The sequence below is a fragment of the Vombatus ursinus genome, unplaced genomic scaffold (genome assembly GCF_900497805.2).
Source record: "Vombatus ursinus unplaced genomic scaffold, bare-nosed wombat genome assembly UNPS02011613.1, whole genome shotgun sequence".
In the NCBI taxonomy this organism is placed as follows: Eukaryota; Metazoa; Chordata; class Mammalia; order Diprotodontia; family Vombatidae; genus Vombatus; species Vombatus ursinus.
This window is the reverse complement of record NW_020951391.1, coordinates 3,108,475-3,133,013: the sequence shown is the minus strand read 5'-3', so window position 1 is coordinate 3,133,013 and position 24,539 is coordinate 3,108,475. Positions and strand designations below refer to the sequence as shown.

General features: G+C 35.4%; 1 protein-coding gene across 1 annotated transcript in view; it reads left to right on the top strand.

Moving 5' to 3' along the window:
• The window catches only part of STXBP3 (syntaxin binding protein 3), a 58,316-nt gene that overhangs the window by 21,661 nt on the left and 12,116 nt on the right, over positions 1–24,539 (top strand). Inside the window, exons 5-14 of the mRNA XM_027856761.1 lie at positions 2,239–2,317; positions 6,615–6,715; positions 10,162–10,316; positions 11,997–12,087; positions 15,138–15,262; positions 18,631–18,735; positions 18,858–18,915; positions 19,195–19,260; positions 22,201–22,281; positions 22,788–22,926. Of these exons, the coding sequence (XP_027712562.1) occupies positions 2,239–2,317; positions 6,615–6,715; positions 10,162–10,316; positions 11,997–12,087; positions 15,138–15,262; positions 18,631–18,735; positions 18,858–18,915; positions 19,195–19,260; positions 22,201–22,281; positions 22,788–22,926 (1,000 nt within the window). The remainder of the gene's footprint in view (positions 1–2,238; positions 2,318–6,614; positions 6,716–10,161; positions 10,317–11,996; positions 12,088–15,137; positions 15,263–18,630; positions 18,736–18,857; positions 18,916–19,194; positions 19,261–22,200; positions 22,282–22,787; positions 22,927–24,539) is intronic.

Below are 24,539 nucleotides of genomic sequence, written 5' to 3'. Positions count from 1 at the left end.
ATCCTATTGGGAGGAGGCTCTGGCATAGATTTCCAGTGATTTTTCCAAAGTGAGAAGTTACTAATCCCTAAATTGGGTCATGGTGGCTCAGTCTAATGACTCAGAGGCCCAGCTGGGAGGAGGATGAAGCAGGGCTGACCTGGGCCATTCTCCATTGTCTCCTAGTAGATAGTAATATCTACTACACCTGGTGTGGTAAACAGAGAGCTGGTCTAGTAATATCTACTACACCTGGTGTGGTACACAGAGAGTCAGGAGCTGAGGAAGATCTGGGTTCAAGTTCACCTGTGTGACCCTGGGCAGGTAAGTCAATTAACCTCTCAGTGCCTGCAGCAACTCTCTAAGACTGTCATTTGCAGAGCAGCTAATGATCTATGTTGATAGAGAAAGTTCCTCACAGGGAACTTGATGAAATTTCATAAAATAAATTTTTATGAATAAGTATTGATTAAGGCAAATGAGGTGATAAAAAACTATACTAGGTATTGGGGAAAACTCTTGAAATATTATAACCTCAGTCCTCTAGGAACACATTAACCATTTATCATAGTGCATATTTTTACCTGTGTGTATACATATATACTTAAATGTATGAGTATATATATATGTACATGCACACAGACATTTATTCATTAGATTGGTGACAAAATTTGACAATGTCTTATAGAGAAACAGAGGTTTAGTGGTTGGTATCAGGAAGAAATGGGTTCAGATCCTACTCATGACACTTAGTAGCTGTATAACCCAACACAACTCACTTAACTTCTCTGAGCCTCAGTTTTCTGATCTGTAGATCGAGCGAGTTGAACTAGATGGTCCCTAAGGTTCCTGACAACTGCAAATCTCATAGTCCTATAATCTATGATCCTAAGCTAACAATATTTGTATCAACTCAGTTGCTGAGATATAGAATTTGAGAATAATTTTAATGTTTAAAAATTAAAGCACATTTAAATTCTTAACAATTAACAAATATTTTAAATAGCTTTTATTTATCTGGAATGGCAAATATTTAGAAATCCCCCCCATCCTCTGTACAGCTTTTCTGATGGTTCTGAGTGTATTGTTGTTTTTTTCTGATTGCTTTTGCATACTTAGAGTCACCTATTAATAAATTAATATCTTTATTTACTTCTCTGTCTTTTTTTTAAAGGGTTCCATGACCCTGCAATCTTTGAATAAAAGCAAAGTAACATTTTTGTGTTTTTTATTTTGTGTTTTGTTTTTTGGTATGTGTATTTTTCTAATCACTCACATGGATGATTTCTTAATCTTGAAGCTTATTCACTTTTCTGATTTCTTACTTGCTTATTTTTCTAGAGGAACCTTTTCACCATCTGATATGCATATCTGTTGCTCCACATATCCTATTGCAGTGGCATGGAAATTTAACACTTCTAGGTGTTAAGGATATTTTCTTCCTGCTACTTCTTTTTAAATAGCCATGACCCAAATTTATTTAACTTTTTTACGTCATGGATCTGGCATGTCTGGTGAAGGCTGTAGATCCCTCTTCAGAATAATATTTTTGAATGAAATAAAATACAAAGTATTACAAAGGAAACCAATTATGTTGAAATACAGGTGTAATTTTTTTTTTCCTATCCAAATGATAGGCCCGCTGAAATTTATCCACGGATCCCAGGTTAAGAACCCCTGCCTTAGTGCTTTTTTAGATTAGTGATTTTGTTTTAAAAAAAAAAAGTAATCAAGGAATCTTTATTTCTGGAAATTTAATTTGTTTTTATCTTTTTGATATTTATGACACAGAAAATTGTTAAGACAGTATTATTACATAAATGACAAATATTCTTTGATGGACACCTCATGTTCCTTGGGAATATCTGTAGAATTAGTCCCTGAAAGAGTCATTGTCCATCTGCGTAGCAGTATTCCCAGTCCTGACTGGTACAAGCACAATGATCAATTCATGAATTCTTGTGTCATTTTCCAGTTGTGTATTCTACTGTATTTCATGCTTTGGGTACCCTATTTTCCTGACACTATGATTTTGAATGAGTAATATAAAGCAATTGTTTCTCTATATTGTAGTATTGCTTTGCTTAAAGCCATGTAAACTACAAAATTTCTTATTTTACTACACATGCAGTCAGTAGTTCTTTGGATATATTAATAATAGCTAGACAATGGAAAACATGTTGGGGGGCAATTAAATTAGCATTTCATTAGTATTTAATGAACATCTAATCAGCTTCTAATAAATCTTATTTTTTTAAGTCTGTAGATTGTTTTTTACGTGACTTCTCAAGTAAATCAGAGGGCAAGTACAAAGCAGCATATGTATACTTCACTGACTGTAAGTAAACTTTTTTGAAGATATGTGTTAATGTGTTATAATCAAAGTTGCATTTAATCTGCTATTCATACACTTAAAATTTTACACTTAGCATTTGTTGAATATGACCGGCAATATCTAAAAGTGTTAGACATTATCCTTTCTGATGCATTATAAAATGAAAGAAGGATCTAGCAAATGAAACTAGAGAAATAGACATTGGTTTGTCAGGATTACTTCAGTATCTTTTTAGTGGATATGTGCTCTTATTGATGTAAGCACTACTTTATATAATACAGATGGCAGTCCATTCATGTTGTCTGTTACTGTGTAATCTTTTAGCCATGCCCTTCCATAAATCCACCATAATGGGTCCACTCAACATGCTGGAGGCCTAGGTCTTTTAGCATTTTGTGGCTGCCATGGCAACTGATTGTCTGTTATCCCGTGATCTGGCTACATGACCATCTCATTTCCTTTTATCTGTATGTTATCTGTATGTCTTTTACTCCATTAATTATTATTTGTATATCTTTTACTCGCAAGTCATCATTGATTATATACTACAGCCTATTTACACCCACCACACATTTGTAATCTTGATTCTTTCAGAAATTGTGGTGGTCACATGTTTTACAGTTATACAAGACCACCAGAAAAAAATATTGTTATTAAGATGTCTTTTTTTTTTGTAGGCACCAATTTGGAAAGCAAGCTTAGCAATTCCCAAATATGATTTGGCCCATTCTCTTCCTTCTAGTCAATGGTAGACTAGTTCATCATCCATCTGTAGTGTCTATCCAAGATATGGGCACTGTGGTAACCAAGTCATTGGTCTGGCCATCCAACTGCATATCATAGTCTGGACAATAAATGTCATTCACTTGATTTTTCCTGTGCACATTATTAGTCCGAACTCTCTTAGATTACTTATACAGGTCATTGTAAAGTTTTACTCATAAAATCATTTAATTAGTTGTATTCATACAATTCATTTAGTGAGTTATACTCATATAACTCATTTAGTTAGTTGTGTTTATATAAGTCATTAACTAACAACAGAGTTGTCATTAAAGAGACTTAGTATTCTGGGCTTGTTGTAAAACAGTACTGTGAAATCTAAAAACAGAAGCACTGTATTCATATGGTTATGGGAAATTGAGCTGGAGGAAAACTTAGAGGTCACTGTAACACCAGCCTCCTCATTCTGCAGAGAAGAGATATTAAGATGACATGCCTCTGGTTGCATAGGCATTTGGAAAGCTGGGATTTGAACCCAGTTCATCTCTTTCCAAATCCATTAGCCCTGTACTAAACTATACTTTTATTTAGACTCTGTGCAGGAATTCCTCCATGATAATAGCAAAAATCTTTAACTAGCATATATATCCATTTTATACCTCACTTCATATTGATAATCAGAGAAACACTAAACAGATTATCTCTTTTGTTATATTTTTCAAGGAACATTATATGATTTTAACATGTAAGAGAGATCCTTTATTGGAATAGGGTTTTTAGGGCTGTACTTGGCTCTGTTGAAACAAATGCTTTTCTTTAATCACATAATAAATACAGGAGGACTTGTATTCTCTAAACTTTTCAGTCATTTGTGTGACTATGAAGACCTAGTTTGCTATAAAGTAATAGTTTGCAGAAATCTATTTCCTTGTAATTCTTTCGTCAAGGGTACTTACTGATGTATGTATAGATCATCCTTATAAAGATTTTATAGAGATGAAATGTAGGCATACATTGACCACTCAGTCAATCAATAAGTATTTATTTGTTTATTAGCAAGTATTTATTAAGAAGCTACTAAGAATCACATACTCTGTTAAGCACTGGAAATAAAAATACAAAGTCTGGACAGTCCCTGTTGTCAAGCAGTTTACACTTACTGGAGGCATACAACATTTTCATAGACAAGGTTACATACAAAATAAATGCAGAGTGATTGGGGAGAGGTCACTAACAACTGGGGGATTCAGGAAAAGCCTCTTGAAAGATATACTTGAGCTGAGCCTTGAAGGGATCTAGGGTTCTAAGAGGTGGGAGTGAGGAGAGAAAGCATTCTGAATAAGGAAGGACAGCCTGGGCAAAGGGATGGAGGTGGAGGACAGAGTGTTGTGTGCAGAAAACAGCAAACAAGTGTACATTATATGAGGGGGACATGATATTTAATAAAGCTGGAAAGATAGGTTGGGACCACATTGTGAAGAGCTTCAAATGCCAGACAGAGGAGGTTGCATTGTGTCTTTGAGTCAGGAGGGAACTACTGAAGTTTCTTTAGCATGGGAATGACATGGTCAGACTGCACTTTAGAAATATCAGTTTGACAGCTGAGGATAGATGAGAGTGTCAGAGAACTGGGTGCGAGGAACCAATTAAGAGGATTTTGCAATAGTCCAGGCAAGAGATGGAGAAGAAGTTGCCTGAGAGTGAACTTCTGAGGAGTCTTCCTAGGTTCTTAGTAGCTAGAAAAATCATGGTGCCTTCAATAGAAGTAGGGAAGTTAGGAGAATGGGTGGATTTAGAAGGAAAGATAATAAGTTCTTCTTTAGGCATGTTGAGTTTAAGATGACTGGGAAATGAATTAGAGATGTCAAACAAGCGAACAGATTTAGGACTGGAGCTCGTTAGAAGTAAGGCAGATTGGGAGTCATATATAGACTGAGGGGACATCGATGTGTGAACTGAAATAGAAGGCCAGAATTAGGATAGAGAAGAAGCCTTTAATTACCAAACTGCTTGAAAAGGAAGGGCTTTGGTAGGAAATAGCCACCAGGAGGCAGATGAAATGAATGGTGATGGTACTACAGGAAAGGCCTAAAAGTGACAGGTAAGGAATGAAAACATTTCCTCTTTTGGTTCACTCTGCACCTCATGGTAATCTGGACTCCTCCCCCAAGACCCTGGTTTTTAGAAGTAAACTTTTATCTTATTGGGTTTGGAATCAGGCCAGTGTAGCGGCAGACCCTTAGCAAGCCCCTCCCCAACCAACCCCCCCAACTAGAGCTCCTTTGTATGTTATCTTGTCCCATTAAGCTTCTTGAGGCCAGTGACTGTCTTGTTTGTTTCTATCTGTAGTACTTAGCACCATCCCTGGCACATAGTAAGCATTTAAGGAATGCTTTTTATTTCATTCCTTCATTCTTCCTCCTGGCTTAGAGTATTGGAGGTAGAGAGAGATGGAGAGGGGCACACTGAGTACAGGAGAAGTGTGGCCAAAGACTGATTACTTTCTGGGAGGAGCTAGGTCAGTAGTAATTGTTGTCCTCTTGATTATGATATTAAAATTTTTTTTTAATTCACCTGATCTGTTCCACTGATTGACCTCTCTGTTCTTTATAGTGCCAAATCATTTTGATGATTGTTGCTTTGTAGTGTAGTTTGGCATCCAGTACTGCTAGGCTCTTCTATCCTAGTGTCTTTTATTTAAGTAAATTTGTTTTAAAGTGAGTTGAACTTATAGAATTAGTAAAGTATGGCACCAATTTATTTTACAGACCTCAAAGTTTTTAATCTAAGAAATCTTTTTTTTAATTTTTTATTTTTTTTAGGCAGTTGAGGTTAAGTGACTTGCCCAGGGTCACATAGCTAGTAAGTGTCAGGTGTTTGGTCTGAAGCCAGATTTGAACTCAGGTCCTCCTTACTTCAAGGGTGGTGCTCTATCCACTGTAATCTAAGGAATCTTTAGGCTGAAGTATATCATGTGGCCCTTAGTGCCAAAGTTTGAAATTGTAGTATACTTCTACTGGACATTTTAAATACCCAGTAAAAGGAAGGGTACTAAGAAACAGCAAGGATAGAGTCAGACTGTTTCTAGGCATGGGAAAGATTCCTGAATAAATAGGAAAAATGGCAAGATGGGGTTGATGAAAAGGTAGGATGCCACTCGTAGGGAAATCTTGTGTTGGATAAAATGCTTTAAATTGCTGAATATAGAAGTGCCTTCAGTTCTGTCCTACCTAGCATCTCATGAGTGTAGACTCCATCTTAAACTCATCCTCACCAAGATTTTTTAGCTGGGTCTATTGGCAATTTTTTTTTTCCGGGGAAAGATAGCTAGGATTTTATGATGGAGGTGAGTTACTAAAAGTAGGGTTTCTTCTACAACCATCTTGCCTGGAATTTATTCTGTAAAATGAGGGGTAACTAAACTCATACCTGTTCCTTTCAGAGATGAGTCTGTTAAAATTTGAATATGAGGAGAAAATTTTTTTTTACCAGTATCAAAATGATTTAATATATTGAATTAATAATGTTTGGTATAAAAAATTAGATGACTTTACATATTTTAATCTTTGTCTTTCAGTTTGCCCTGACAGTCTGTTTAACAAAATTAAGTCTTCCTGTTCCAAGTCAATAAGAAGATGTAAAGAGATAAATATATCTTTTTTTCCACTTGAGTCTCAAGTAAGCTTTCCATTTTTATTTTCTTTAGTTTTGAATGAATTTTGACCTCATTATTTTATGAGTTTTTATGTGAAAGTAATAAGTATATACACTTGAATTTTGAATGAGATTAAAACCTAATAAATATTCTATACAAACGTAAAAGAAAGAGATTTAAATTGGATCCAGGCGTTAAGAAAGAAAAGTGATGGTTACATTTCAGTTACCAGCTTCCATGAAGGTAAGATCACATCCCATCTCATCTAAGAAATTTAAGTGATTTGCAATCATTTCTTAGATGATACTCAAAATAAGCATTTCTTATTCAGCCCCTATATGTATATGTAAGAATAAGTAGTACTGCCATTGTAGCCAGAAACTCATTGTTAAATTTTTGGTACACTTATTTGTTAATAGTCATACAGTAATTTAATGTGCAGAGCTAAGTTGTTTGGGTTTTTTTTTTTTTTTTGGTAATTTAGAGCAATAAATGAGTCCCCTGTTAATGAACAGTTGTTTGTTTGGTTTTTTTTTATTCTGCCATGTATCTTTTTTTACAGATGACTTGGTGTTTTGCTCTGCTTTTAGATTTTCAGCATCTTGCAGAATTTAGTTTAACCCTGGTTATTGAGACCCAGAGTTAGGAAGAATCACTGCTGCAGGGAGAGAAGGATCATCTCTTTCAAGATTTCATTGTTTTCTAAGCAATATTTCAGTTTTTTAAAATGTACGGCTAGGAATATGACTTCACTGATCCAGAGAACTCCCAGATAAGGAATTCCCTCTACCAGTGAAGGTCAGCTCAGCACAGTCTCTGCAACTTTGACCCTTTTTTAGTCTTTTTAGTTGCCTAGAGCACTGAGATTAGGTCACTTGCCCAAGTTCACACAACCAATGGGTGTTAGAAGTGAAACTTGAACCCAAGTGTTCTTGATGCTGACGTAAGGCTGTTCTTTATCCGCTATACCACACTGCCTCTCTTTTTTTTAAAAAAATGAGAAATTTTTAAATGTGCTCTCCAAAAATCATCTTTAGGGATTTTTTTCTTTAACTGTGGTATGTAAATATCAGAGGGTGCAGATGAACTTTTTAAAATAATGTGGAATATAAACAGAAGGGTGCATTTGAGTAATAGAAGCAGATTCATTTGATTCATAGAAGATTTTAAATCAAATCTTTTCTAGCCTCATTGTCAAATTCTACAATTGGTACATAACAAAAATAATAGTAGTGATGATAATAATAGCTACCATTTATGTAGTGCTTACTATGGGCTGGGCACTGTTCTAAGTGCTTTATAATTATTATCTCTTTTAATCCTTGTAACACTGGGAAGTAGATGTTATTATCTCCATTTTACAGAGGAGAAAACAGAGGCAAACAGAGGTTAAGTGACTTTTCCCAGCTAGTAAGTAACTGAGGGCAGATTTGAACTCAGGTCTTCCTGACACTAGGCTCAGTATTCCATCTACTGTGCCAGTTAGCTTGAAGAAATTTTAAAATGACTCGTGTAGACAGCCTGATATTTGATTTCTGATAAAAGTAACCTTCTGCCTTTACATGTGTGAAGTCATGATTTATAAAACTTGTACTTAATGTTTCTTATATACCAGCAGCCACTCTAGAACCCTCCCCTCTCTCGTCTACCTTGCACTGCCTTCCTACTTTATTTTGGACCACCTTTTCTACCTTAGCCTCCCACCTGTCCCAAGATGAGCACAGGATTAGATCTGAGGAAGCAGAACTGGTAGAGGAAGGAAAGCAAATGTCCATTATAAATCAGTTTTATCTATTCATTAAAATAATTTCCCTGCAGGTCTCTACTAGAAAACCTATTGTATTCTATCTCAAATTATTTTACATACTCCAAAGCAATAAGACCGCATATCTTTAAAAAATATTCTATAATTAAGATTTTACTAATTCAGACTAGGCTTCCCTACACTTAGTCCATTTAGATAGGACATGCTCCCCTCAAATTCAACATATGTAAAACCAAATTAATAATCTTCTTTCCTCAAACTTGCATCCTCGTTTCTACTCTCCCAATTTCCCTGTTTCCATAAATGGAACCATCATTCCCCGAACTACCTCGGCTTGAAATCTTGAAGACATATTTGACATTTAATCTCCTTTCGAGTCATTACTTCCAAACAGCTGTTCCTATATCTCTGTTTTCATTCCCACTGTTACTACCTTAGTTCTAACCTTCAGCATCTCATTTCTGAACTTCTGTACCCACTGCTTGACTGGTTTTCTGTCTCAGTTTCTCCACCTTTCAATCTTTCCTATAAAGTACTACTAGATTAACCTTTCTAAAACAAAACATCAATGTAATAATTTCCCACCCTTAGGAATCTCAAATGGTCTTCCTTGCCTATAGGATAAAATCTAAGTTCCTGAATCTCAAATTCAAAGTCCTTCACAGTCTAGTTTCATCTTACCTAGCTGACCTTATCTTCTACTGTTCCCTAACAAAAAACTTCCATTCCAGCCATCCCAGTCTGTTCACCATTCCCAGAACATACTCTCTTCATTCCACATTCCATCTCTTGCTCATATCATTTTCTCCCCCTGGAATGACTTCCCTTTCATGTATCTTGTGAATTCTGCAGAGCTTACCACTGGTTCTAGGACTTTCCTTGGCCATTCTGGTCCATGTTCTCTCTTACCCCTAACTCCTAACGTTTGTCTATACTAGTCATTTAGACATTTGATTAAGTACTGCTTTGCCTTGTTACATACCTGATTTATGTATGAATATGTTGTCTTCCCATTCTAGAGGTCAAGAATCCTGCCCTGCGATTCTTTTCTATCTCCCTAGGTGCCTAGAACAATGCTTTGCTCTATGAATGAATGGGCAAACACACTATTGTGAATGGTTAAGGGTTTAATTATTGGTACATATAATTAAGTGTTTATGCTTTTTTTATGTGAGAGTATTGAAGAATTTTAAAGAAATGAAGAGTATCAGCTAATGATTTTAAATTATTATGTTGAATATGGAGTACTTTCCATAGTGGGTTAAGATTTTCAATATATTGCTTACAATTTAGGCCAAATTTTGGTTTTGCTTTGTATTTCTCTCTGCCTAATATTAGGCAATTTACTAGTGTGACTACCTCAGATTCCTCCATTTGTTATGCAGGTAGTGAAAAGCATGCAGTACTCTCTGTATGAGAGACAAGACATGGAAACAGGTAGACTATCAGGAAAAGAGAGTAAGAAAAGGAAAAGAGGATGAAATCAAGATAACAGAGAAAATGGGATGTGATTGAGGTAAAGACACAATTGTATCAGGAAACCTAGCATATTTAGCCATGAAGGTTTTTCTTTTCTTTTTTTAAATGTAGGCTCCAAACAGTATGTTTCTTGATACATTTTCTTAATCTAAATGCTAACCACTAATATAAATGTATTAATTTAAATTTCTAAATTGCTATATTTTATTTATTTTTGTTATTTAGGTTTTTACTCTTGACATACCAGATGCATTCTATTATTGTTACAGTCCAGATACAGGCAGTACAAACAGCAAAGATGCCATTATGGAAGCAATGGCTGAGCAGATAGTTACTGTGTGTGCCACTTTGGATGAAAATCCTGGAGTCAGATATAAAAGGTAAGACACTAAATAATAACTCTGTATAATAAGTTGTGTTAGTGTTGACATCTGAAAAGGGCAGTAGGGCATGATTTCTGTTATGTGATTTTTTTTGAGAAATACAAATTAAATCATTATAATTTACTCCAAGTAAATTCAGTCTCAGAGATTAAAAGCATAAGTTTATATTGCATAGGATCATAGTTTAGAGTTGTAAGGTATCTTGGAAATCATCTAGTCCAGCCTCTTCATTTTACGGATGAAGAATTTAAGTCAAAAGAGTTAGACTTATTTGCCTGAATTATAAACATTTAAAAATGTTTAAAACTTATTACTGAACTTCATGGTTTGAATTGGACATTATGTATAGACTTGTACCTTTTTTAATGTAAAAAGATTTTGGTTCGCATTCAGAAAGGGGGGCTGATACCTGATACTTTTGTCATTATAACTAATTTAATTTCTTTGCTGTTTTAAACTCCAAAATGAAAGACCATTATTTCCCAAACAAGAAACAGTGTAGCATAGTAGATAAAGAGCTGGACTTAGACTCAGTAGGATCTGGATTCATGTCCTGCCTCTGGCATAGACTAGCTTTATGACCCTGGGCAGTTTGCTTGACCCATCAGTGCTCTAGGCCAGGCCTTCTTAAATTTTTTCTACTCTCAGCCCATTCAGTACTTCGTAAACTGTGGATCACATGTGGGGCTCTAGGCAACTCTCTGAGACTGTAAGTTGCAGAGAAGGTGCTGATCTGCATTGGTTGAGGAAGTTTCTCTGTCTGGGAATTCTCTGTACCAGTGCCATCATAGGTCCAGTCTCTGTCTCTATGTCTTAAGTATTATAAAGAATCAATTTTAGTGAAGTCTTATTAACTCCAACTCTGCAAATTGAGAATTTGGAAAGAGTTGGATAGAATGTACTTAACTTTTGTCTGGTACCGATGGCTAGAGATTCCAAAAAAGTAGTGGTCAGGAGGAGAACATTTTAGGCAGAGAACCTGTGCAAAATGCTTGGAGGTAGGGGCAGCTAGGTAGTGCAGTGGATAGAGCACCTGCCCTGGAATCAGGAGGACCTGAGTTCAAATCCGGCCTCAGACATAATACTTACTAGCTGTGTGACCCTGGGCAAGTCACTTAACCCCATTGCCTAGCCAAAAAAAAAAAATGCTTGGAAGTGAAAGATGGAATATCACAAATGTTGGGGAGCATCAAGTAGGCAAGTGTGGCTGGACCATAGTATTTAGAGGCCCCAAGGATAAGGTCAGGATGATATGTTGAGGAAAGAACTGCTTGGAAAAATTTTGCTTGGGACCTCCAAATTTAAATTTACAGCATTGAATGTGAAATAAGCATTTAGACTAAATCTTTACAATTTGGTAAGATAATAGTGGTTTTTGAAGTTTTTAATCATCACGATGATAGCCAGCGTTAATCTAGCTCTTTCATTCGTTAACTGTCTTGATTTCCACAACTCTGTAAGGTAGTTATTGCCCATGGTAACCCAACCAATAATTATCAGTAAGAATTAGAGCCTGATCTTCTTGACTCACAGTCCATCACTATCTATTGTATTCCTCACAAATATGACTTAGAAAGATACATTTTTTCACTTAATTTTTAAATTATAAAATGTTGTAATTTTGTTTTGTAAAGGAAATTTTAAAATTTATTTAAACATTTTTCCATTTTTTTTTAGCAAACCTTTAGATAATTCCAGAAAACTTGCCGAACTAGTTGAAAAAAAACTTGAAAACTACTACAAGATTGATGAAAAAAGTCAAATAAAGGTATAAAATGAAAAGCAAGTAGTCTTTTTATGTGTGTGTCTCCATCCTCTATTAACAAAAGACCTATGTTGTTATATCTTAAAATTTAAAATAGTCTGTTGTCGTCTTTTTTTTTTTTTTTTTGGCTAGGCAATGACTTGCCCAGGGTCACACAGCTAGTAAGTGTTAAGTGTCTGAGACAGGATTTGAACTCAGGTCCTCCTGAATCCAGGCTGGTGCTCTATCCACTGCGCCACCTAGCTGCCCCCCATGCCTTTTAAAGGAATCAAGTACAATTTGTTGTGTTCTTTAAATGAATAAAATAGGAAAAATAGTTACATATTTGACGTAACAAAGCAATACCCGTTTAACCCAGTTTGCGTTACTACTGTACATACTTGAAAGTAATCTGTTTCTTTTTAAAAATTGTAGTTTAGACTTTTTTCCTCTTATTAATTTATTCATTTTTAGTTTTCAACATTTACTTCCACAAGATTTTAAGTTCCAAATTTTCTCCCCTTCTCACCCCTCCCCCCACCCCAAGACGACATGCATTCTGAATACCCCTTCCCCTAATCTGCCTTCCCTTCTATCCCCCCCTTCTCTTATCCCCTTCCCCTTCTTTTTTCCTGTAGGGCAGGATAGATTTCTATACCCCATTGCCTGTATATCTTATTTCCCAGTTGCATGTAAAAATAATTTTTAACATTTGTATTTTAAAACTTTGGGTTCCAAATTCTCTCCCTTCCTCCCTCCCCACCCACCCTCATTGACAGAGCAAGCAACCTGATACGGGTTATACATGTGTAGTCATGCAAAACACTTCCATAGTATAGACTTTTTTTTCCTTACTGTCCGTCCTCTAATTCCTGATTATTTTTGAAAATAACATAGCCCTATTTTTTTTTTTTTTTTTTTTGGTAAAGAGGTCCTAAGAGAACCCATAAACTGCTTACTTTGATTCAAGCTCTTGAGGTTCATATTAAAGAATAAGCACACTCCTAACGTAAAGATTTACACATAGTGGGTATTTGGTATCTTCTGACTACATACTTGAATGACTACATACCTTGAAAGTAATAACAAATGAACCGCTTTAGATATATTTAAAAGCTTTAATGCTGGTTACATCTGTTATTCTGATAGGGGATAAAAGTCCTTTAGAAATTAGTTTTGGGGAACTCTCCTAATTAAAGTAGTCTGTTTCAGAGACAAGTCTATAAAAGTGGTCATTGTTCTTTGGGCAGCCTTAACTAACTTGTGTGGAATTTAATTTTAACAAGCATCTAAAGAGAAACTAGCAGCCAGAGATTCCTGTCTTTTAAGTACAGTAGAATGGAAAGTCACTAAAAAAAAATATCTTACAGATTTCCCACTATCTATGTAGTGGTATAGCTATGCAGCTTGGTTGCTGTCTTCCTGCTCCTGTCTTGTATTCAAAAAAAGATCTAGAAATAATAGGAGCAGAAAATGGGATAGACGTTGGCTCCTTTTATCTCCTAGGTAACTGAGAGAGGGAGAAACTGGGGACACAGAAAGTGGGAATACTTAGGAACTCCTGTCTAACAAGAAAGCCCTTGGCAGTCAGAGGAATTTCAGTAAAAAAATTCATAGCCAGCAGCTCTGAGAAACCGCAAAGGCTTTTGACAACAAATTGACCTGAAGTCCTGAAGTTGTGTATTACAGCTTTGCGATGGTACAGACTCAAGTCATGATGTAGAGTGAGGTCAAAAGGACCATTCTAATCAAGTCTGTGGGTTGAATAACTAATAATAAAGATAAGTGGAAATGGAAAATGCAAATTATGCCTAGATATTAATTTTTAAACTTATTCTCTAAAAATTTCTACTGTATTATTGCTATGTTGATATTCAGCACTTAAAAATATTTAAATAGCATGAATGGAAAAGCATGTTTATTTCTTTGAGTTCTATTAAACAAGTATTTACTACGGGCCCACTGTGTGCAAAGCACAGTACTAAACACTGAAAGACCAAAAAATTAATTAAGACATGGTCTTTTCAATCATTGGATTTATAGTCTCATGACCTTGCCTACAGCTCATAGCAATCTTCATATCTCAAAGGTTAACCAGAACATGGAATCCTTCTATTCAGTGTGTAGATTAGGTGGGAAAATGAATAAATGGGATTATTCTAGAAAAGGTCCTGAAAGAGCCACCAGGGGTAGGGAACCTGAGGCCTCAAAGGCAGATGTGGCCCTCTAGGTCTTCAAGTGCGGACTTTTGACTGAATACAAACTTCATAGAACAAATTCTCCTAATAAAAGGGTTTGTTCTGTAAAACTTGGACTCAGTCAAAAGGCCACACCCAAGGACCTAGAAGGCCTCGAGGTCGCAGGTTCCCCACCCCTAGACCTAAAAGCTATAGTTTAAAAGAGGGGAAAGAGATGGTATAAAGAGGTTCATTCCGAACAATTTGGGTTATTTTTCTTAAGTGAAGTATGTGAAGTAATTCTAACTTTTGAGGTGTTCTTAGCTTTGTTGCTTATTTACCTCTCTAGTAAACTGAGTTTCTTCATGGTTAATATAAAGATTTTAGTCTGCTGTTTAGGATCATTTTATGAATTAATGATTATAAAATTGTGATTGTAAATCATTTTTATTTATCTCAGCTATATCAGCAGAACCCAGTGATATAAATGAGCTTAGAAATATTGCAATAATATTTTCAGTGTTTACAGAGCCTGTTACACAAGGAAAGAGATCTGATAAGAGTTCAGTTCTGGAATTGCTTTGAAATTCCCTGATGAAATTTTTTTACTCAGGTTTTGTAATCGTTACACTGTTTTTCAATTATTTAATTTCCATTTAAATTATACTTTTGTCATGTACGCTGCTTCATGCTGTCATGTATGCAAAAAATTACTTTTTTTTCTTGGTGTATTTCCTTTTAGTTTATCTTTTTCAAGGCAAACTGTTAAGAGACTTTGTTAGGGCTTTAGGGGCCTTGGAGAGGGGCAAGATAGACAGGACACTTTGTTTCCTTAGATATTGAATGTATATTCACACCCCAAAATGCTACTTCTTATTTTTTATCTTGTTATTACAGGGTAAAACTCATTCCCAGCTCTTAATAATTGATCGTGGCTTTGACCCAGTGTCCACTGTACTTCATGAACTAACCTTCCAGGCAATGGCATATGATTTGCTTCCAATTGAGAATGATACATACAAGCAAGTATAATTGGGGGACATAAAGTACAAGTAACACTATAGAAGAGCTTTTTCTCCTGAACAAAGTGTTTATCATTTTGTACAAAAAGTCATCAGTGGAAATCTAGTTTTATTTATTCAGATATTTTCTTTTTGGTACAATCGCCCTTCTCTTTCTTACTCCTTTTACTTGAAACAAAAATATAATTTTGACATTATAAGTTGAATGGTTAATATGACTCCTTTTGGAGAATTTTTGGAGTGTTTTATTCTTTTAAGCCCTATCCACCTTGAGACCACATTTAGACAGCTTGTGTTTTAATAGTTTTATTTGTCTAGGTTAAGAATTTCTGTTAAAAAAAAAATCTATGTCTGTTCCAAGTTTTGTATGTATTCTATAAATTTAGAGTTTTATTTTCCTCTAAAGGAACAAACTAATAGAAAATAAAATAGAAAGTGTACTTAAAAATATAGTTTTATTCTCTTAGTATGCCTTATAATCTCAATTTTGAATTTAGAGGCTAGTGGAACAGATTTACTCTGAACTAGTGTGAGTTGAAAACTTAAATGAAGAACAGAAGTTACAGTATTCCCATAAGTGGACAATCTTGTTTACATATCATATTTTGAAGTTTTTCTCAGTCATATTGAATAGCTTGAGTTTTACTGTTAAAAAACGAGTTTCTTCTCAAATAATTACATCATTTTAGTGAGTTTAATATTTTATATAATAGTTGTGTATATACTTTATGAACTTTACTGCTTACAAAGTACTTTCACATGTATCATCTCATTTAATTTAGATGAGCAATATGACTTTGATTTTGAAAGGCTTTATTTTAAAAACATTTTTAAAATAACTGCATTTTTTGTTGTATTTTTTATTGCATTCTGGTCAAATCCTGGTTTCTGTGAGTTTTCCTATGCATTATTTGTATTTAAATGTGACTAAAAATTGTACAGGCACTAACATTGAATGATATTCTTATATGTAAAGTATATAATTAATAGATATACGTATTTCTGTAGTTGTATTTGTATGAAAAAGTCTCAGACTATTGTAATAGTTTTCTTGGGACAATATGTACCTGTTTTTTATCCTTATGATGTCTAAAAACTACCTATGTTGCTTAAATTCTTTAAAAATTTACTAGTTACTTTACACAATAGGTAAAAAGGAATGAGGAAATATGAGAAAGCAAATTGAATTTATTTTAAGGACCTAATCATAAATAAAGACAATTCATTTATATAGAGGTTTAGGATTGCAAAGCATTTCACACACATTTTTATGCTTAATCTTCACAAGCCTTTGAGAACAGGACACTTTTTAGTCCCTTTTTATAGCTGAAGTTCAGAGGGATAAGTGACTTGGTGAGTTAGAAAGTTAAAAAAGTTGTTATCCCCAGCCTGTCATCCCATAGCACATGGCATCACCCCAGGTTATCAGGGAGCCACAGGACAGTCAAAAAAAACCAACTAGTTCCTGCTGTGATGGGAGCTCAGAAATACTTTTCTGTGGTTGCTGCCCTACACTTATTTATTCGCCTAGAGTTGCTAGCATAATCCTTGCCTATGGAACTCTACAGGGTGTGAAAGAGCCCAGAATAAGCCAGCTCTAGGTTTTTCCCTTTGACTTAAACACTGGCTCAAGGATAGCTACCTAGTAAAAGGCTCAGTCATCTAGTGTTTGTATTAGGTCAGATATAATGTAGCACTAGAAATGGACAATTTGGAGCCCTCTTGCCCATCTCTCTTGGTTTACTCTTATAAAATTTACCCTTATAAAATGGGAATTACACCACTTTTGAGGGTTGTTAGAATTGCTTAATCATTTTATAAATTACTTTTAAGTTTTTGGATAAAAGCTGTTAAGTAATCTATATAGCTGCATTGCTGGAAAAACTTGCATAATTGATAGGTTTTGTGATTAATCACTGTCAGCCCTCAATGGACACCTACCTTCAGGGTCTTTGAGATGACTAAGTGGTTGAACAAGTTGATTGGGCCTGGATGAATAGGCTCATTCATGCTGACAATGATGGCAGAATTTGCATTCTGCCTTCCTGGATCTCTCTCAGCTCTTCTTGGCCACTTTATGGTGCTACTGTAATCCTCTGTTTCTTGCAAAAGCGGCCTCATTTCTGAAAAGTATAGCACAGATCACCTCAGTTATAGCTCATCCTGGCCCATGGCTCTGTTGGCCCAAAGATGGGTTAGCCTCTTCCAAGTAGAAGGAAAAACTCTGCTTCAGGAGGGAAGCAGTCCTGGAGAACAAGAAGCTGAGTTCACAGGTCCTGATGTGGCTTCTGGTTACATCAGGAGACCGTTAAAGCCTTTAGCTAGCAAAGTGGCGCCCACTGAGAGGTGTACTACCTTTGTTCCTCCTCTCAGGGCTTTAGACTAGAAGTGGTTTTAGGCCTGAGCAGAGTGATGAGGGATGAGCAATTTGGGGATAGGGAATACACACACCTTATGCCTTTCATTTTAACTCTGATAAAGGGAGGTCTTCTATGTGACCTTGGACTGGTTATTTAACTTTTCTGAAGTTTATTTTCTTTGTAAAATGAGAATTGTACAAAATGATCTCTAAGGTGCCTCCTAGCTCTAAATTTATGATCCTTTGTCCTATAATTGATTAGCAGATTAATAGATTTTGCCTATCATAACACTTCGGTCCTCAACCCAATGATTTTTTTTTTTAACTAGTGGTATTGGTAGATCCTCACACATCAAGATAGTATTTATTAAGTCTGACAACATGAAAAATTGTGGTTATGATTACTCTTATTATTAAGTCTGATTGTCAGATGTGATCATTTATGTGCTAAGAACATTCCTGTTGATAGTTACATAAATTATTAGTTTGAGAACTAAAGGGTCAGGATACGAATAGTCCACCAATTTGTCAATGAACATCAATCCAGGTGATGTTTATAGGAATAAATACCTCCCTTTACAGCATTTAGTTTAAGAATAGATGATGATGATAAGCTGAAATTTAAGACTTATTAAACACTTTGCATACATTGTCCCTTTTGATCCTTTCAACAGTCCTGTGAGATAAGCTGTTATCATCTTCATTTTACAGATGAGGAAACCAAGGCCTAGAGAGCTTAAATAATTAACTGTGGTCTCACACCTGATTAAGTGTTGGAGCCAAGATTCCAACTCAGTTCCTTACTGACTGTCCAGAACTGTTTCCATTACACCATGCTGCCCCAAATTTAATTAAGTATCCTTTATCCAGCCAAAATAGTTGAATAATTACTTGTAATTCTCAGAAAGTTCATTTAATTATTAAAATATTTGTGTATTAGCAAACTTGTAGACTATCATCTTTTGTTATTTTTAAATCATAAGTTTTAGATGGTTGCTCTTGTTTACAGATATAAAACAGATGGGCCCAATGGAAAGGAAAAGGAGGCAATCCTTGAGGAAGATGATGACCTTTGGGTCCGAATTCGACATCGGCATATTGCAGTTGTGTTAGAGTATGTGATTACATTTAGCATTTTTATTACAAATACTTGTTAACATTTTTATCTTCAAAAATATTTTAAATAGTAAATGTCTTAGAAATATAAAGTTCTTTTTTTCTCTCTCTCTCTCTCAGAGAAATCCCCAAGCTTATGAAAGAAATTTCATCAACAAAGAAAGCAGCAGAAGGGAAGGTCAGAGAGTATTTTAGTTTATTATTAATAAGAGTGAAGATACTTTTAAAAATCTAATTTTAATGCCATTTAGCCACTGATGAATAGTTTTCTTCATAAAGAACCAAGGTACATTCATCAAATAATTGCAGATAAGCATCTGATACCTCTAAATTCATAAATTAATCAGTTTTAGTAATACTTAGAACCAGAAAAACCTTAAGATTTTTTCATAAAAGAAGACTATTTTAAAAGAACCAACTGAAACAGCTTAATTTAAAATGTTTCCTTTTTCCCTAGACATCTCTTAGTGCTCTTACCCAGCTGATGAAAAAGATGCCCCATTTCCGAAAGCAGATTACTAAGGTAAGTCGTATTGTATACCATAGTAAGAGCATGACAAATGCCATATTAAGTGACCCCAGTTGTTCATTTGGTCTAGTAGTCACCCCTCAGCAGGGCTACCAAAGGATATTTTGTCATTAACTTCCTTGCTCTCCTTCACTACACATTTCTACACCATTGCTCTGCCACATTGGTCAGCATTCCTTTTTCCTCCAGGGGTCTTGCTCTGTCTTTATATTGCTTCCTCCCCTTTTGACCTCCAGATCTGCCTCCTACCTTCTGAAGTAATTTTAGCACTTGATTCATGGACTTTTCTACGTCATCCCCTACAATGGTTCTTAATAACTTTAACACACAAATACAAAAGACCCTTCTAAGACACTGACTGACCTTAGAGTTCTTCAGGCTGTTTAACTCCAGTAACTTTCATCTGCACCCTACTTTAGCCTCCCATTGGGCTATCTATATCTTAGGCTTTATTGTCATTTGGGATTTCACCATTTCTGATATCCTGAACTCTGAAATTCTCCTCTAATCACATAGCTCCTGCCTGTCCACATCTTTTGTCCCAGCATGGATTAGTCATGGCCACAGCTCTACAATCCCTTATCACTCTAATCTTCTACCATTCTCACCCTGCTTAACCTATATTTTAGGTAATTTTAACCTAAAATTTGATTTCTCCACTCTTGTTTCTGGGCTATTGTATGCTACTAATTTCATGAATTTTAAATCTACGCTGTCTGATTTGACTGCTGCTTAGCAAACCTTTTATTACACTCTTATTATTAATAAGAGTGAAGATACTTTTAAAAATCTTATTTTTAATGCCATTTAGCCACTGATGAATAGTTTTCTTCATAAAGAACCAAGGTACATTCATCAAATAATTGCAGATAAGCATCTGATACCTCTAAATTCATAAATTAATCAGTTTTAGTAATACTTAGAACCAGAAAAACCTTAAGATTTTTTCATGAAAGAAGTAAATTCTTACTCATCTTACCATGAATACATTATATGAATCCACACCAAAGGTTGTCTCAAAACTCCATTTCCAGGTCTTGAAATTATAAAATTTAAAATTAATTAGGATTTCACTTAGTACATCATCTAAGGCTCCTGATTTCCAGTCTTCTCCACTGAGAAACTTCTGGATTTCTAATAATGTCTCTTTTTTAAGGATAACTTCAGCATCATAATGCATATCTCCTCTGTCCTCACTGGGCTGAATAAAAGTAAAAAAAAAAAAGTGAAAAAAATTTAAGATGTGCTATTTCATCAACAATTTTATATTAGAATATCAGTCAATAAAAAACATTTGGAAGATATATTGTCATGTCACTTATAAATTAATCCCAGAATATTTACAGGTCTTATTTTATAACAGAGCACATCTAGAGGTAACATTTTCCTGTGAACAGCAAGAGATAGAAAGAGAAATTCCATTTAAAGTTACTGTAGACATTATAAAATATTTAGGAATCTACCTGCCAAAACAAACCCAGGAACTAACTATATGAACATAATTACAAAACACTTTTCACACAAATAAAGTCAGATCTAAATAATTGGAAAAACATCTGTTGCTCATGGGTAGGCCAAGCTAATATAATAAAAATGACAATTCTTCCTAAGTTCATTTACTTATTCAGTGCCTTACCAATCAAACTACCAAAAAGTTATTTTATAGCGCTAGAAAAAGTAACAAGATTCATATGGAAGAACAAAAGGTCCAGAATATCAAGTGAACTAATGAAAAGAAATGCAGGGGAAGGTGGCCTAGCCACTCCAGATCTTAAATTGTATTATAAAGCAGCAATCATCAAAACTACTTAGTGCTGGCTAAGAAATAGAGTGGTGGATCAGTGAATAGGTTAGGTACACAAGACGCAGTAGTCAATGATTATAGTAACCTACTGTTTGACAAACCCAAAGACCCCAGCTTCTGGAATAAGAATTCACTATTTGACAAAAACTGCTGGGAAAATTGGAAAAGTGTATGGCACAAACTAGGCATACACCAAAATCTTACACCCTATACCAAAATAAAGTCAAAATGGGTGCACAATTTAGATATAAAGGCTGATACTATAAGCGACTAGGAGAGCAAGGAATAGTTTACCTGTCAGATTTATAGAGAACAGAAGAATTTATGACCAAACAAGAGTTAGAAAACGTTATGAAATACAAAATGGATAATTCTGATTACATTAAATTGAAAAGTTTTTGCACAAAGCCAATGCAACCACGATTAGAAGGGAAGCAGAAAACTGGGAAAGAATTTTTACAACCAGTGTCTCAGATAAAGGCCTTGTTTCTAAAATATATAGAGAACTAAGTCAAATTTATAAGAATACAAGTCATTCCCCAGTTGATAAATGGTCAAAGGATATTAACAGGCAGTTTTCAGATGAAGAAATTAAAGCTGTCTATAGGCATATGAAAAAATGCTCCAAATCACTATTGAGAGAAATACGAATCCAAACAACTCTTGAGGTACTGCATCACACCTATCAGATTGGCTAACATGACAAAACAGGAAAATGATAAATGTTGGAGATGTAGGAAAATTGGAACATTAATGCATTGTTAGTGGAGTTGTGAACTGATCCAACCATTTTGGAGAGCAATTTGGAACTATGCCCAAAGGGCTATAAAAATGTGCACACCCTTTGACCCAGCAATACTTTTCTAGGGCTGTATCCCAAAGAGATCATAAAAACGGGAAAAAGACCCACATGTACAAAAACATTTATAGCAGCTCTTTCTGTAACGGTAAAGAATTGGAAATTAAGGGGATGCCTATCAGTTAGGGAATGGCTGAACAAGTTGCGATGTGTGAATGTAATGGAATACTATTGTGCTATAAGAAATGATGAACACTCTGACTTCAGAAAAACCTGGAAAGACTTGTATGGACTGATGCTGAGTCAAGGTTTGTTTCTTCTATTTTTATAGCAAGTGGTACATCTTAATTTGGCGGAAGATTGCATGAATAAATTCAAGCCAAACATAGAAAAGCTGTGTAAGACGGAACAGGTATGTCTGAGTTCTCACTAGACTTCAAGACTGTTTCATCTTTTAAATTCATGCCTATCTCTTTGGTGGACACAGAGAGTAGATGTGGCTGGGTGCCAGGAGGCCTCTTCATCCAAAGCCTGCTATTACAGTTAAAATTAATTGGGGATGACTTTGTAATTGTATTATTATTCTTGGTATTGCTTTGTAACAGGTCTCTTTTATTAGAGATAACCTGCCTCTTGGGCTCAAGTTTTAATATTGCATTCTGCCATGTTTCATTTGCTTTGTTTGTTATTATTCCTTTATTATTAGTCTGTCTTTTTGACTATGGTTGCATTTTTAAGAGGCAGCTTATAGGCAGTACCAAGTTTTTTAAAAAGATAATACTCTATTTAAAACAAAATTTAAGAGCATTTACTTTACAGCAATTATACCATTACAATTTTGCCAATATTTATTGATAGAATTCTTAGTTATAGAAATGAATTTTGGTGACAGATCAGTGACATTTTGTTTTAATCAAGGACCTGGCTCTTGGAACTGATGCAGATGGACAGAAGGTGAAGGATTCTATGCGAGTACTTCTTCCAGTTTTACTCAACAAAAATCATGACAACTATGATAAAATCAGAGCTATCCTACTTTACATCTTCAGTATTAATGGTATTGAAAGCTTCATTTAATTTTCCAGTTGTCTTATGTAATGTTTAAATCCAAAGTGCAAACAGTAATTTAATGCATGTTAGATGTAAAGGTTAGAAGGTCTCAAAGAGGTTGTTAATACATGGTTTACTATTGGCCATCAGAGGAGCTTAGAAAACTCAAAAGGCAAGTGAAGAAACAGCATGATATAATGTAAAAGCACTAGTTTTGGAATTGGTAAACTGGAAAGAAATTTTAAAAATGAGAGATTACCAAATAAATAAAGAATAAAAATTAAGATTAAACTGGAAAAAAATGTAATTTTGAGGGTTTGAAGAATCATTTCATTAAAAAGTCTAGTGTTTCATGGTCAAGAAGCACTTTAGTTCACATTTTACTCTCGTTTTGTTTTTTGAGCCTAGTCTCTCTGTCTTGCCCAGACTGGAAGCACAACAGCCACTCATAGGCCCAGCTCCACTGCTGATTGTCACAGAAGCTGCTGGGGGCTCACTGGGGTACTGAACTTACTGTGGACATCCTCACAGTGTGAGCGCAGCTGCAGCTCAGAACTCCAGGGCTCAAGTGATCCACCAGCCTTGGCCTCATCGGCAACAGGGATGATAGGCGAGGCCCGCCACACCTGGCTTACTAGTTAATGTTGTAGGACAGAGAAATTTGCAGTAGGATGTAGGACATAACTCAATCCAACAAATATTTGTTGAGCATCTCAGATGTTCCAGAATATTGCTGGATATTGTGATGGGGGGGGATAGAAACATTAGTAAGACCCAGATCTTCCCTCAAGGAGCTTTCAGTCTAGTAGAGGAGGCAAGTTACAAGATCCAGTGGGCTATGGGGTTTTAGAAGAGGGAAAGAGTTAGTTTATTTACGGGAAATTTAATAAAGCCTCCATAAAAGAGGTGGAATTTAAGCTGGGACTTGGAGATTGACTAGATTTTTGTAGGAAGGATGTTGCGGGGGAGGTGCAGTCTAGGTGAAGAGACAATAAGGTGACACAAAGTCCCTTTGAACTCTAGATCAATGATCCTGTAAATAAACTTGTTGAACACCTCTTGTGTGCAGAACACTGTTAGGCAATGAAGGAGACGCAAAATTTGGATAAAGCATGAGTCCTGTTTTTGTGGAGTCAGTAATCCGGTAGGAGCATGTTCATATGGCACATACACAAGGAACTATAACATAAAATAAGATAGAAATACATTAAAGTAGTGTAAAACGAAGTGTTGTCTGAAGTACAAAGGAAGGACAGTTATAACTAACGAGGGTAACAAAGGGTTTCATGGAAGAGTTGTTCCTTAAAGGAGAGTTAGGAATTCAGCAGGGGACAAGAGAACTTTCAAGCACAGGGACCATCATGAGCAAAAGATGAAGGATTTATTATGAGAAAAGGGAGGCATTTGGATGTAGTGGAGGTTGTGTGATGGGAAGTAAAGCTAGAAAGGAAGAGAGGTGCCAGATTGTGGAGGGCCTTTAATACCAGACTAGGGAGTTTCAAATTTACTTGGGAAGGCAATGAGGACCCATTGAAGATTTTTGAGAAGAGTAGTGGGGTGACATCAGTCAATCATGTATTTATTAGGGACTTACTATGTGTGTATGTGCCAGGTACTCTG